Source organism: Periplaneta americana, chromosome 4, assembly GCF_040183065.1.
Source record: "Periplaneta americana isolate PAMFEO1 chromosome 4, P.americana_PAMFEO1_priV1, whole genome shotgun sequence".
Lineage (NCBI taxonomy): Eukaryota > Metazoa > Arthropoda > Insecta > Blattodea > Blattidae > Periplaneta > Periplaneta americana.
The window spans coordinates 26,026,224-26,041,905 of record NC_091120.1 but is presented as its reverse complement, the minus strand read 5'-3'; the positions used below and the strand labels follow the sequence as shown (position 1 = coordinate 26,041,905).

The following is a 15,682-nucleotide window of genomic DNA, read 5'->3' as shown; positions in this document are numbered from 1 at the left end:
TTTTGTAAAATACGATTAGCGAATTTTCTGCTGATTTTTATATTCTTCCACTTTTTCTTTCTTTTAAGTTAAAACATTCAACTGAAGTCATGCACTTCTTAGTTTTAGAAGAGGCATGGGTGCATGACTGAGTCGTCTAATGATTCATACGTGAAAGCCCTGATCTCATATATTTGTGATCAGTGATCAGGGGTGAAAGATGCTGATTCAATGATTCTCACAGGTTAGGTCTCTCTCAATGCTACTGCTCCAACACCGATAAATGGTGGCAACTTTGATTGGCACGTGACGAGTCGCAAGCTCCAGCTAATTCTTGGTTCTTCTCTTGAACTGACCCGAGGCAACTGAGTTTTGGAATTCTGTGCTGATAGTCCGTGTGAAGCAAATAATACTGTAGTTTTTACTGGTTTTAATATATTTTAATATATAAGATTTAAAAAGTGCTAAGATTTCACAAAAAAAATTGTGGTAAATTGCTTGGGTGAAAATTTCCACACTTACAATTTGCGAGAAAGTGTAGTGTCAATGATTGGATTAAGCGCAGTATATTCACAATCAGCTGTTCCCACACCTTCCACCTCAACATCACAGCCGTCAACAATACAACCAGACTCCGCAGAAGAGGATGACGACAAGGAAATCATAATTTTTCTTCACATATGTATGTTTTTCTTATTTTTATTTAGTGATATTTATTATTAATTTTTAGCGGCATTTCTGGGGATTTTTTAAACAAACTTTTGAGAGATTTAGCTACTTTTTGTTGAAAAGTTAGCGAGATTGTAGGGTGATATGTTGGCAACAGTGCTAATAAACATAAGATTATTTTAGATATTTTTACAAAGTATTGGAGAGCAAGACTGACTAATGACTCCTAATGACTTCAGTGTTAGGTGCAGCACATTAGATAATAACAACAACAACATTTTTACTCCTGTGAGTGATTGTGTAGGCAGAGCCCAGTGCACTGCTTTGTCCAGGGGCCTATAATGATGTTAAGACAGTCCTGAGCACAAGTCAGTGTTTCGTAATAATAGGCTCAAACTTATGATGCCTAATTTAATCTTCATCTTCACGTGGTTCACTGCAGCAGTTCTTCACTCACTGACTAGGCTCCATATCTGGAGGCGATCTCCTCTATCCGCAACCTGATTAAAGTTTTCTCTCACTATTGATATCTAAGACATAAAGTTTATTCCAAGTTAAACATGCAACAATAATTTCTTCTCTTCTTTCTGCGTCTCCTGAAGATCAGATCGTCCCTTGGTTAAAAATCCAACAATGAAGCTTACCATATTAACAGAACTTCCAAAAGTACACAAAATGTCTTCCACAACATCACATTATAATAATTTTGTCCAATAAATGTATGATTACCATATTTACTCGCAGATTAGACCTTCTTTTTCCTCATTTTTAACGTCCATATGTAAAAAAGTAGTAAGGAAATAAAGTTTTTAAAGTTTGGTAACAGTAGGTCTAAATATGTTGTTTTCTAATGCCAGGCGTTTGGCAATAAAGTCATTTGATCTCTTGCACTTCAATATTTTTCAAAGATATTATCATGGCCAGCCACTGAAGCACAGATTTTGAGGTGTTCCGAATCCATTTCTTGGTTTGAGTTGCACAATGGGCAGTTAGGGGACTGATGTATTCCAATTCTATGCAGGTGTTTGGCCAAACAATCATGGCCTGTTGCCAATCTAAATGCAGCTACAGACGATTTTCGTGGTAAATCGGGAATTAACTGTGGATTTTGATGCAGAGAGTTCCATTTTTTCCCTTGAGATTGTGTTTTCAAATTTTGTTTGTTGAAGTCTAAGTATACAGATTTAATAAATCTTTTCACAGAGTAATACGTAGATTCAGAAACAGGTCTGTAAGTAGCAGTGTTGCCCTTCTTTGCTAAAGCATCTGCATTCTCGTTCCCAGGATTCCACAATGGGATAGTATCCATTGGAATACAATTCTTTTATTGAGTGATAGGCTATTAATTGAGAGAGAATTTTAGTTATTCCTGTTGTTTGAGAAGAAGGTGTGTGTTTAGAGACTTGATAGAATAGCTGCTTTGGAGTCTGACAATATAACTGCATTCTTAAATTTATTGATGTGGTATAGAAGATTCCTGAGACTTTCACTTATTGCAATGATTTCACCACCAAAACTTGTTGTTCCATATCCAAGAGATCTATAAAGTGAGAAGAGACAGCACATAACATCTGCACCGCCACCTTGTTCTCTGGAGATCAAGGATCCGTCGGTGTATAAATGAAGCCAGTTTTGTGGAGGGTACCTAATATTAATTGTCTCCAAAGACAATTGTTTCAGTATTTCAGTGTTTACTTTTGATTTCAGTATTTCTTCTGTTAAATTTAGATTATATTCTATATTTAATAGAGTTAAAGGGTTTGGTTTAATTTGTAAGTTTTCTTTTAAATTCGGGATATTGATTTTCTGTTTTAATTCTTGAACAATGGATATGAAACTTTTTTGAGTTTTCAATCTACAGAGAGGACTGTATGAATGCCAATTGTTTCCTGGTAATCTGATGAGTTTTTCATATTGAATCAGCGCTTTTTCTTCTATTGTCATTTTGATGCTGTTAATGTCCATATGTAAAAAAGTAGTAAGGAAATAAAGTTTTTAAAGTTTGGTAACAGTAGGTCTAAATATAGAAATCAGTTTAAAATGCCAATATAATTTTCTCTGCGAAGTCAATCACATTCAATTTAAATGACATGAAGAATAACTAGCTTGCTTCTTGTTGATTTTTACATTCACACCTGACACTGATCTCTTTCTCTGAACAACTGGCTTTGGGAGTAGGCCTACAGTACGCGAAAACCGATACCATCAGTAGAAGAAGAAAGGGAATTTGTCTTTCTGTCTGTGCTCTGACAATGAAAAAACTAAGAGGACAGAGAGTATGGTAGGTAGTTTGAGGATAAACAAGGAGAGCTATTCCTATTTGTCAACATGGAAACAATTTGTAAAAGTAACAGGGCAACGGGACAGAGGATGGCTGTGAAAGTAGGCTTTACCTTACATTCTTTCCATGAGCATTTGTGATTGATAATGTACACTACTGTGCAAAAGTCTTAAGCAGGAATTCAGAACCTAGAGACTTGCATTGCACATATATCCGAGAGGTCTAATATGCGGATATGTATTTATTTATTTTTACATTTTGATCTTAAAGTAGAGGGAGGTCTTATACATGAGGGAGTCTAACAGGTGAATAACTAAGATAGGTTGTTTTTTTACTTATCATTTGTTAGTATAGAATCCTGCTATTTTCGCAAAGTGATGGATTATTCTATATTTCTATGCAGTCTCTTTTAATATGCAAGTAATGGGTAAAGCATCATTTAATTATCATCTTTCTTTTATAAAGTCATATTAGCAATATGAACACAATTCTTAAAAGATCAGTACTAACATTGCATACATCATTCAGACGTTATTTCAAAAACACATTCATAACTCAGAAATGTTTGGCGAAAACTTAAAAGTATACATTTCTTCCTATCTTCCCCCCACAAAAAAAAAAGACTTCAAATTCCCTGTAGCTGGTCCAGAGTATGGGAATTTATCCTTTAATCTTTGCCTTTAATACCCCCCCCCCCAAAAGCAAAACCACAAGGAATTAGGTCATGGGATCAAGATACAAATCACTGAAGACATTTCGTTTTGCTCATAGCTGTGTTATGACTTTTTGTTACGTGCCTCACAACGTGTACCTTGGCTTAGATCATGGTCTGAGATAATAATAAGATAACAGCACAAGACAACTGGGCTTACCCAATCCCTATGGGAGAGAGAGTTATGTTTCCTGCTGGGCCTGGTAGTTGTCTGTATGAGTGGGAATTTATTTTGTGGTAATTGTATGATTGCAATGGGGGTTTGTCAGTTTATCATAGAACACCAAGACTGGAACTACACGAGATAAAAGGCATAGAAGAGGACATCATGTTTTCACCTGTGAAATCCTATGTCAATATAAAACTTAATGTAGAAGATCACCACTAAATCTACCCGTAAGCTGACAGATGAGACATTAACAAGTAGAACTCCGTGACTCTGGATTCAATCCCTTATGATTTTTTCCTTTTGATGGAGTATTAAAGATAAGAGCCCAAATTCTGGAATAGGTGTAAGAAGCCATAAGTCAAGAAATTCGCTATTTAACGACAGAGGAATTGCATCAGGGAATAAGGAATTTTCTTTTCGAGATGTTAAAAATATATGAATTCCAGGGGTCAACTTTTTTAAAACAAATTACAAATAAATTATAGGCATATAGGCCTACTTTATTTTCTTTTTTTTTTTTTTTAATGTAACAACAATATTAATTATAGTAATGAGTAACTTACTAAGATTGTTTGTGACTATATTGCAAGCCATACGACAGAAAATGCTAGATAGCTATGGACAGCATACAGTGTAGGCGTAATGCCATGAAGTAGAATAATGAACTGTATGGCAAATGGAATGCAATAAGACAAACTTTGACATAAAAGTAGTTTCTGACATACTCAACATATCTGATGAAAAAATTCTGATGAGATTAAATGTGTAGTAGCAAATAGGAGGTAAAAAAAAATTGTTGGGTACCTCCATACGTAAATAAAAGATATGTGAATGAACATAATGTGTTTGAATTTCGAAGCAATTAAATTTATATAAATAATCCAATATTTTTATTAAATTAATAAAGGAAGGTTCCATAAACTACAACAGTGTTTATTTTGAAATCTATGTTGCAGATAAGAATGTTGTGATTGGATAATGAAAACCTGATGTTTCAAAACAGTCTGGACCGTAATTACGAAGTGTATATAGCCTATGTACAATTTCCATGGAGTGGCATGGAGTCCAGTTCTATGTCACTGTCCACCAAGTTGCACAAAACTGCTAACTTACTCCATTTCAATGCGAATATTCTAATACAATATAGCCTAAGTTAAGTTTAGCTTCAATGTTTTAGTTCCAATCACATGTCACGTAGCATGTCATTCCACTTGCATTTGTTATTCAAATGTAAATCCTATTAAGTTGGAAATTCTTACCACTAGGCCTACAGCCAAGTGTATTTCAAAATAAAAGGGTTTCCTTGATTTTTCATTCCCCTCAGCCATACAGGCAATTTAATGACAGCAAACAATAAAATTAGGGCCTACTGTAATGTTTTGAGTTTTATTTTGCACAGTGTACCACATTACCTACTCTTACATTTTATAACATTGATTAAATCCCATGAGTCCTGCAGATCAATAATACCTAATAACCAACACCACCACCATAACCAATACCACCACTACTACTACTACCACCACCACCAGTTTCATTAAATATTTAATTTAAAGTGTTAGTTACGTATGCTTTTAAAAATAAATGTAACATATAAACTTAACAAATAAAACAGAAAATTTTAGAATGACCAGCCGATTTTAACCTACACTAAATCACCACTACTAATTTTCAAACATGATTGTATTCTAAGAATTGCATGGGGGAACAAGAAACACCACCAGCAAAGAGCAAGAATGTGGGTCCTACAATGAAGCAAAGGTCAACAACATTGATATTTCCAATTCTAATTTTCTGTTATTTAAGTTCCTCTTTTTTTTTAGCCGAAATTAACTGGGGGCACGAGGACTATGGTGTAAAAAAACTTCAGCCATTTGTAAACAACAACAGTTTTTCTTCAACTCAGATACTAACTAGATTGTTATGAAGCTCTTCTACCTCTGTTTCTGGGGATCAACTGCTACAGTGACTGACAACTCACAAGAGAAATGATGGAATAATTATACAGGACATGGGAGCAATACATGGGAGGTCTGTCCGAACATCATGTAGTCCAAAAGTTCCATGTTGGAATTTATTTCTCTGCAGGAAATCTATGCAATTTTCAATTGGTTGCAGCTACATGTGTTATAACTTGATGCAGAAATTTGTTAGCAATTTCAGATACGTACTTATGAAAATATTTCAGAAGAAAAAAACTTAAAAAGGCCAAAAACCGGGGTCTTACTTAACTAAAGGAAAAGAGTTTCTGGACTACCCTCAATCTAAGTTAATGACCTAAACTATTAGTAGCCTAACTTCATGTAGCCTACGTATAACCAATATCAACCCCAAAGTAGTAAGATATCTCGACTAGCAGCCTACTTCAAGCTTCTGACAGCATAAGATATTAAGGAACAAAATAACTCTAATGAAGTGTGAAATACCATAAATAACTATTTACAATTTCAAGTATACTGTATTTTACATACATTTTCCTTCAACGGAATTGACCTTCAACTTCAGAATCCAAGAGCGATTTGTAAATTATTTTTACAAAGCTATAACTTCGACATCAGATTTCATTCTAAGTAAATATGCAGGAACTACGGATATAATTCCATCACAAAATATAAGCTGCTCTTAAGCCGGTCTGTCACTGAATGAAAGTATCTCAGATACCGGAATTCCAAACTCAATCGCAGTAGGTCTATTTTATTTTAAATGGGACCTCTGCGTTTACTTTTGAAATAAGATATACGATATTAGTAATAGTTTTAATTGCATAATTATTTCCATGTATAAATCTGTTCATTTCGTAGAAGGGTAAACCGAGTACCCGTACAGTAGTTCTATAGCCTATTACTTTTAGTCTTAAATATACTTCATTATCGAGCAAAACATATGAATGCCAATTAATTTTAACAATTTTCTTTCACTTTTACTATAGCGGAAAATTTGTTCACAGACATATAAAATGAAATAAACGAAATAAAGCGGCGTTGTATGAAGTGCGGGAAATTCATAGCACTCCTACAACATAACCTATACAAGCCACTCGCAATCCAGCAGGTTGTTGTTGTTTACTGGAATACGCAAAAATGAACTATTTGCAATTATAATTTTTGATGCAAGGTTTCCTATACTTATAAAATAATAAGATGTGTTATAATCTGTGTTTTATTTTTTAAAATCAATGTAACGATGGCAAACTAATCCAAATTACAGGTTAATTTCTAACAAGCTTCCAGCAGATATATAATATACAAAGCATGAGGTAAATCTACCCGTATAAACAATGAAAATGTGAATAATAATGAGTATTTAATCACGTATGAGCTTACCTAAAATATTCTTCAATAATAATAAAAATCCTCACATAAATAAAAAAATAATGTTTTTCATCCAAAAATCACAAAAAAATATACAAAATATGCCCAATTTTCTAGCCATGCAATACATGAAATGTGTATGCAATGTTGCCAACCTAACCCAACGATTCTGGTTGCATTTGACAGACAAAATGCGTGATATATAATTGCAGTTCAATTATATCAGCTGCATGATCGCATGTGAAGAAATAAATAACGAATACACATACATTAAACTGAAGTATATATTTTATATACTATTCAGAATGAATACATCTTAATTTCTCTAAATAGGAGATGTTTCGCAGAACTCTGTCATCCCCTGAATACAATCCTAGCTTTGTTGTTGGCTGTAATGTCTACAAGGCGTGGCATAAATAACCCATGTTTTTAAAATAATGTAATACTATCATGCCTACTATATTTTATTTCTACATACAATTGTGTCTAAATAATTTAATTAATTTTGATGGCATATGTAACGAAGGGATATGAAAAACTTGCGAATCGTTTTCTCATTTGATCGCATTTGATTGGCAGTTGTCCAAAACAACATGGCGCTTTTTCATGTGTGAAAACTGCTTGACATGGAGAAAAAAAATTTTCTGTATTGCAACGGGACCTCTATGTTAGGTAAAATATTCTTGCTACGTAGACCACAATTATGTACTTTACAGAAATCCCATTAAATGTGGGAAAAAACTCCGAATATATATAATTTAGCTCATCCTATCTCATGAATAACGCCGAAGTGCGAAAGTGCCAGACAAGGAGTTCAGTCTCACTCTGATATATTTAATGTGATGAAGCTAAAATAACATTTAGAAAATTATTATAGAATTAATATGCGGTTATGTTAAGTATAATGAGGCATGTGAAATGCCTTAACTTAGATCCATAAGTATACCTTCGATTTATCTGAACACTGCACCTCCATTAAATGTGGGTTATGGTATTCTGGTTTCAGGTAGTAATGAAAGAATAATTTATTCATAGAATGACAGCAGTTATGGCTAATGGGAATTGGGATCCAGGTAAGTGCAGTCGATACACACTTGTCTTTCTTTTCCCAATATGGTGCTTGCCACAGAAACCTAAGTTCAGTACTTCAAACTGGGCAATTATTTTATTTTTTAAGGAACAGAAAAGTAAGCAACAGGGCGCTCTAATAAAGAAAATTACAGTCTTAGGTTTATGCGTTGCACATAAAAAAGATCCTCTTATAAGAGGATTTCAAACGAATTTATTGATAATTAGTTCCCCACATCAATATCAAACTTTAGTCCAAGAAATTAAGTCATCCGTTGATTAAACCAAGGAGTTCCAAACGTATTAAGTTCATAATATTATAATATTACATTTAGCAATTATATTCTCGCGGTAACTTTATAGCCTATTTATATTTTTCCATGAGTATGAAGGTACCTGAAAGTTGTTTGTAGGCTATGTTATTAAGTTACCGGTATCTCTACAGTGTGATTGAGAATAATTCAGACCTTGATAATCTATTTTGAATCTTGTGTACACTACTTTTAACACTTGAATATAATGAATTGATTACTAGTGGACTTACTCGTGTTAATTATGTAAGATTTGTCCAGCTTACAGCTGTTTCAGTGCTTCACGCACCATCCTCAGAGCCATCTGAGGCTCTGAGGATGGTGCATAAAGCACTGAAATAGCTGTAAGCCGGACAAATCTTACATAATTAACACGAGTAAGTCCACTAGTAATCAATTAATTAAATTCAGACCTAATTTTGACTGAACAAGTTGTAATTTTGTTGCGTTGTCCTGTAATGTAACATAAGGTTGATAAGTCAAAAGTATGGCATAGCCTACATTCATTTGCAATCTAATTTTAAGTCACAAGTGCTCTAAAGTATATCATGCAGGTAGACAAGTTCACAGAATGTATCATAATGAAAGCCTGTTATTTCTTCCATCAGTTCGTTAATAATTTCCACAAATAGGAGTCATTGTCCTTAAAAAGGATCTAATTTTGCAATGATACACTTATATGAAATGTGGCCTTTATTATGTTAATGCGTTTGTAACTGACTGGGCCTAGGTTGAATTTGTTCTTTTCTAGTTTTGTTAACTGATCAATGGAAGAATTTTGTTTCCATAACTTCTAGGGCAGGTACAGAATAAGGATTTACTTAAGACGGACATAATAGTTTTCTTGTACTAGACACTTTTCTCCACTACTTAGTAACTAGGTTTGTATAAAAGAGTATCTATTGCATGCTGTGGAAAGTGCTTATTGTAAAGCAGTTTTTCATTCACTAGCATCTAGATAAAGTGCTACATGTCACATACACGCTCACACAAAACATTCAGAAATGAAAAAATTTCGTTTTATTATTTAAATTTCAAGATAAGACTCAAGAAGTTTATTGAAGGAAAAACAGTTACTGTATCCAGATATTTACATGACTATAAGTATGCAACAACAAACTGATCATCTTCCTCATTGACAAAAGTAAACAAAATTGTCAAAGAAAATTACATTGCTTAGGCCTACTGTTTTTGGCAGTAATAATAGCAAAACTAATCCATTCAGCAGAAAACTGTGTTGACATGCAAAGGCCTAAACTCTGTTGATGCTTCAGAAAGCAGGTAGGCTACCGGTAACTGAACACTTGCCACACAATAATAAGATATGTCTCGTAAGTAGGTACCAGTAGTCTGTAAAACAAATTTTCTTCCTAAAACTACTATTTACCAACCTTTTGGAACAGAGAATAATAATAATAATAATAATAATAATAATAATAATAATAATAATAATATTAGTAATAGTAATAATATTAATAATAATATTAGTAATGGTAATAATATTAATAATAATACGGTAATAATAATAATAATAATAATAATAATAATAATAATAATAATAATATAATGTTTAGTGTTCCCACTAACTACAATCCATTTCTCTTTTACGTATCAACAGGTCTAATTTATCTTGAATTCTGTAATTTATTTTTCTATAAACAATATATTTCACGAAGGTAGTATGGTTAATCTGGTTTCCGGCTATTTTGTTGTATGGTAAAGAAGAATCCTATAACCAAATTGTGGGTTGATAACTGTGCAAAAAAAAATGTTAAAGCTGCTGTAAAGTGGAAACCAACTTGGGACAAACTATTGCATTATGTTCCTTCATTGTGTTACATTTTCTACCTATCAACAGCTTCGAAATTTATAGGTTCTTGATTTTAATTAATTCAAGTAATTAAGAGAGTGTGAAGTTTTCAAAAGGGGATGGTTTATTCGTAATTGCAAATTTAATGAAAACTAATTTTATAATTCATTCTTTTTTCATCTGTTAGTGGAAGTACTTTTTTTTATTAATTAAGGGTTACAGAATCGTGTAAAAAGCAACGATATTCAAATAAGAATCTCTACTGGTTATGAGTGTTGAAATTTGTATGAGTAGTAATTTGGACGTATGTATAAGATATGAAACAAGGTATTTGGTTAGAAGTTCCAGATGCGTGAAAAGAATTTGTTACTTCTGTTAAACAATCACAAATATTATTCTACCAATAACTACCAAGTAATTGTTAATGACAAAAAGTTACAGTAATCTTGCATAACTTACTCAAATTATAATAAAGTTAATTTTAACATCAAATAAAATTGTATAGTTGAGACTCAAACAATCAAACCCATTCTATCAAAGATCATTATGTAACCTAACCCAACACTTTTGTGACGACCCAAAATATAGGCCTAATTTCTGTCAACGTAAACCTAAGGAAATACTAATATGCTTTTCCTATAAAAACAATTAATATACAATCACTCAGGTATCTTCTGGTTCTCATATTGCAGAAGAAAACTTCTTCTAGTGAAAGTATTAAATAATCTTTAAGAAAAAATTGTGATGCTCAGAACAAGAATCAAACCCAAGACCTCTTGATTTACAGTCACAAATGCTGTCCGCTAGACCACGAAACTATAGGATATAGCTCCTGCTTATTACGTCGTCATTTTTAATAGCGTTGATAGATAATATTGCCTGTTGTGTATGCAACTAGTAGAACCTTGGTGTATCCAAAGTTGCATTGTATTCTAGGGCTGCTGCTAGGAAAACTGCCGTGTATTCTACATTGTCATTTCGTATTCTTTGTTAGTCTACCACAGCTTTACAACACTTTTTTCAAGTACTTCAAATTGTATTACATTTTAATAGACTTAAAGTCCTACTTAAAGATCATTACGTAACCTAACCCAACACTTTCTTCTGGTACTCGTATTGCAGAAAAAACTTCTTGTAGTGAAAATATTAAATAACCTTTAAGAAAAATCTTTGATGCTCAGAACAAGAATCGAACCCAAGAACTCTTAATTTATAATCACAAATGCTGACCGCTAGACCACGAAACTGTATGATATAATTCCTGCTTATTACGTCGTCATTTTTAATAGCCTTGATAGATAACATTGCCTGTTGTGTATGCAACGGGTAGAACCTTGGTGTATCCAAAGTTGCATTGTATTCTACGAATGCTACTAGGAAAACTGCCGTATTCTACATTGTCATTTCGTGTTATTTGATAGTCTACCACAACTTTACAACACTTTTTTATAGTATTTCAAATTGAATTACATTGTAATAGGCTTAAAGTCCTACATAAAGATCATTACATAACCTAATCCAACACTTGTATCATGTAGGCCCTACTAATGTGCTTTTCCTATAAAAACGATTAATATACAATCACTCGGGTATCTTCTGGTACTCGTATTGCAGAAAAAAACTTATTGTAGTGAAAGTATTAAATAATCTTTAAGAAAAAACTTTGATGCTCAGGACAAGACTCGAACCCAAAAACTCTTGATTTATAATCACAAATGCTGACCGCTAGACCACGAAACTGTATGATATGGTGCCTGCTTATTACGTTGTCATTTTTAATAGGCTTGATAGATAACATTGCCTGTTGGGTATGCAACTGGTAGAACTTTGGTGTATCCTAAGTTGCATTGTATTCTACGAATGCTGCTAGGAAAATTGCCGTGTATTCTACATTGTCATTTCGTATTATTTGATAGTCTACCACAGCTTTAAAACACTTTTTTCAAGTATTTCAAGTTGTATTACATTGTAATAGGCTTAAAGTCCTACTCAACAAAAATAATTAAATTACTTGCACAGAATTTATAGTTGGCAACATTGAGATTATAATTACGAAAATTTGTTACTCTTTCAATAAGATAGTAACATATTACAATAATAAAATAAAAAATATGCATAAACAAGATTATTTACAAAAATATAAATATTTAAAAAGTAGTAGGCCTGTCACTTCATTCTTAATTTAGTAATTTGCTAGAATTTGTGTCCGAAATTTCCAGATCTTTATTGAAGGACTCGAGACTTGACGTATGTTTATCTAAAAGTAATTATGCCTAAACTTTGTTTTCTCTTCGACACTATTTTAGAGATTCCTGTTACTTTTCTTCCGGTATATATTTCGCCTTAGATTTCGCCTGTTTTTGGGTTTTTATGGATGTGAAATAATGCAGTAGTTTGTTATTGCTTCCTGGTCCATTGATAGTGGCAGCTATTGAAAGGGCATCGTTCTTCCTGTGAAAGTTGCAAACACGTATTCTATTTCCACTTGCCCAACTACTCTAATGTGATAATTTCACTATCCAAGTTGCGTTTTTACAAGTTCAGCACACTTAGAGGAGATTAGGCAGTAACGCAGAAACACTTCGACTCAAGAGGCTCATCGTCCGAACACTTTTCGATCTGTGACGTCACAGACTCAACTCGAGTGAGTCCGTAATGACGAATATTTTGGAGTGGTACCGGTAGTATAAAATTACGGATTCTGTCTTTAAGGGAGTTATTTGATTATATTTGTCCAAATTGTCCTTTCGTTCAGAGAGTAAAATATTGAATGTTATGTACATCTTAATGAGAGAAAAATAATGGCATCACTAATGGTGAAAACACTTGAACTATTAATAACATTGCCAACGACCAGTTTAGGAAGAGATGTTTCTCGACCTTAAAAGTCATAATTCAATATACATTATTTAAGGAACCGCATGAGAAGAACAGGTTAAATACATCCAGAATGTTATTAATAGAAAACACAATGGTAGCTGAAATTATTGACTTCAGTAAACTAGTTACTGACAAATTCTGTGACGAACTCCGTATGAATTTCACTTCAAATAAGTACAGTGCAGGCTGGTCGGTCTTGGCTCTTCAGGGCTGTAGCGCCATGGATTTTTTTTTTATTATTTATTTACGGTACAGGCACATTCTAATTGTTTTACATTCGAAAATGTAATACCGGTATTTAAATTAGGATTTATAACTGAGCCCCTCCATGACCAATACCCACAAGCCGCCACTGTCCATCGATCTAAAAGGTATTACTATTACCAGTAGATTATAAATAAATGATGGATCATTGGCAGAATACCCCAACTAAACATTGTGCACTATCCATTTGGCTACTGAAATATACAACAAACATCGTGCTTTTTACCCATCATTTGTAAGAAAAAGAAATTCGTAGTGAAACACAGTGGAACACGTGTTGTCAGCAAATAGCTGGATACACTACGAAGATATATATATATATATATATATATATATATATATATATATATCCATTTCGCTAACATCCCAGAGATTTCAGTGTAAGTTTTCCATATCTATAGGAAGAATTTTGGTTTATTTATATTTGACGTAGCCCAGAAGATTGTACGTACACATAATTGCGAAAATAGTTTAAATGCATTCAGAGTGTAACAAATGTGAATTTTTGTACTATTTTTATTTGGCCCTGTATTTTAGTTTTGAGTAATATTCCGTATAAGTTATTTCTGGTGTTTTTAGGAGTAGACTTTACAGAAAGTGGCCACCAGTGTAGCTTAGTTGGTAGAAGCGTTTGCCTACTGATACAGATCTATGCTCGGGCATAAGTTCAATTCCCGCTTGAGCTGATTACCTGGTTGTGTTTTCCCGAGGTTTTTCCCAACTGTAAGGCGAATGTCAAGTAATCTATGGCGAATCCTTGGCCTCATCTCACCATCACCAATTCCACCGACGCTAAATAACCTCGTAGTTGATACAGCATCGCTAAATAACCTACTTAAAAAACAAAGTGTTTTTCTTTTCTCTTTACAAGTGCTGTGTCTTTACATAGACCTTTTTTTCATAATGAATGGTTTCATGTGTTTCTGAACACATTCTCAAATCAACTCAGTCCATATTTTACGTTTTGTGTTAGTATTTATTATAAACACAAGATATCTCCACAGTTACAATATTTAATGTGAGTTTAAATTTCGTAAGGCCATCATGATGTTTTATATCGAAAAAAAAAGTAGCTACAATTTAATGAAATATGTTGAATTGATTACTTCTCCAATCATAGAAGTTTCACTATCCACCTTCTCAGAGATGTGAAAACATGTAATTTGACACTGAAGTGCTTTTCATTTTTTCACAGTATCACCACAGTCTAGTATATACATTCGCGAAGCTCAATACGTAGTAAATATGCAAACATTAGATAGTTGCTCACCACTAGGATCGCTAATATCGCCTCATTACAGGCAATGCAAAATAGTACCGTCACAATCTATTGTTTCTAGCACCCTCAAAACTCAAGCTTCGTGACTGTTTATAGTAGACTGTGGTGTCACTCTAATAAGTTGCATCATGGTAACATAGCTTTTATGTAACATGTTGGAAATTATTAAGTGTTTAAATTGTAATTTCTTACTAGTTCTGATAACTTTATGTTAATAGTAACATATTTCTCTTCAGTTTTCTTAAAATATGAAGGACTTGTTCCCATTTCAGCTCTCTCCCGACTTCTAGTGTCATTGGAAGAAGCTAGACAAGTCTTACCAAGTTCAGAAGAAGAATTTGGTTTCCTCAGTGACCTATTACAATCAAAGGAACTTCATGCCTTAGTAAAGGTTCATAATAAGATAATCAGTAATGGGAAGGACGAGAAATTTCATCCTACTCTTTCAAATTCGATGCAGATAGCATTGGAAGTTCTGGATGTAATTGGACCAAGAGTTGGTTTAAGAGAAGAATGCAAAGAAATTTTCATGTTGTTACAAAAACCTCACATTCAGGTATACTACAATGAACATTACTTATTCTAGTTATTCTCTAATCGGTGGTCGGAAGTCAACAAGAAGTTTCAATTTACAGTTTCATTTTAAACTCTCAGTTTAACAGTATACAGATGGATAACTTTAAAAGTTATGCAATAACAATTCCACTAGCTATGAATATTGAGACTCTTTTCTAGCAATGAAGCAAAACTGTCTGCTATAGACATGTTTTTTTAATTTATTACAAGTCTTGAAAGAATTTGTTAAGCATAAGAGACAAGAGAAGTTTTCACATGGTTATTTCAGATAAAACTTAAAAATGTTGAAGTATTAGTCTTTTACATTATATTTAAACTATGACGTTCATTTGAACGTCTAAATCGTGTATGTTACTGCTTGAGATGACCAGTG

At 33.2% G+C, this 15,682-nt stretch overlaps 2 protein-coding genes across 7 annotated transcripts in view; one reads left to right on the top strand and one right to left on the bottom strand.

Moving 5' to 3' along the window:
- The window catches only part of LOC138697635 (protein bric-a-brac 2-like), a 519,146-nt gene extending 511,875 nt beyond the window's left edge, over positions 1-7,271 (bottom strand). For both annotated transcript variants that reach the window (XM_069823054.1, XM_069823055.1), the window contains exon 1: positions 7,134-7,271. The gene's annotated coding sequence lies outside the window, so the exon portion shown is untranslated. The remainder of the gene's footprint in view (positions 1-7,133) is intronic.
- Positions 7,272-7,702: 431 nt separating this feature from the next.
- Positions 7,703-15,682, top strand: part of metro (membrane palmitoylated protein 7-like protein metro) — a 45,937-nt gene continuing 37,957 nt past the window's right edge. For all 5 annotated transcript variants that reach the window (XM_069823053.1, XM_069823049.1, XM_069823052.1 and 2 more), the window contains exons 1-3: positions 7,703-7,793; positions 8,128-8,194; positions 15,006-15,289. In XM_069823053.1, coding sequence (XP_069679154.1) covers positions 8,158-8,194; positions 15,006-15,289 — 321 coding nt within the window. In that variant the 5' untranslated portion in view covers positions 7,703-7,793; positions 8,128-8,157. The remainder of the gene's footprint in view (positions 7,794-8,127; positions 8,195-15,005; positions 15,290-15,682) is intronic.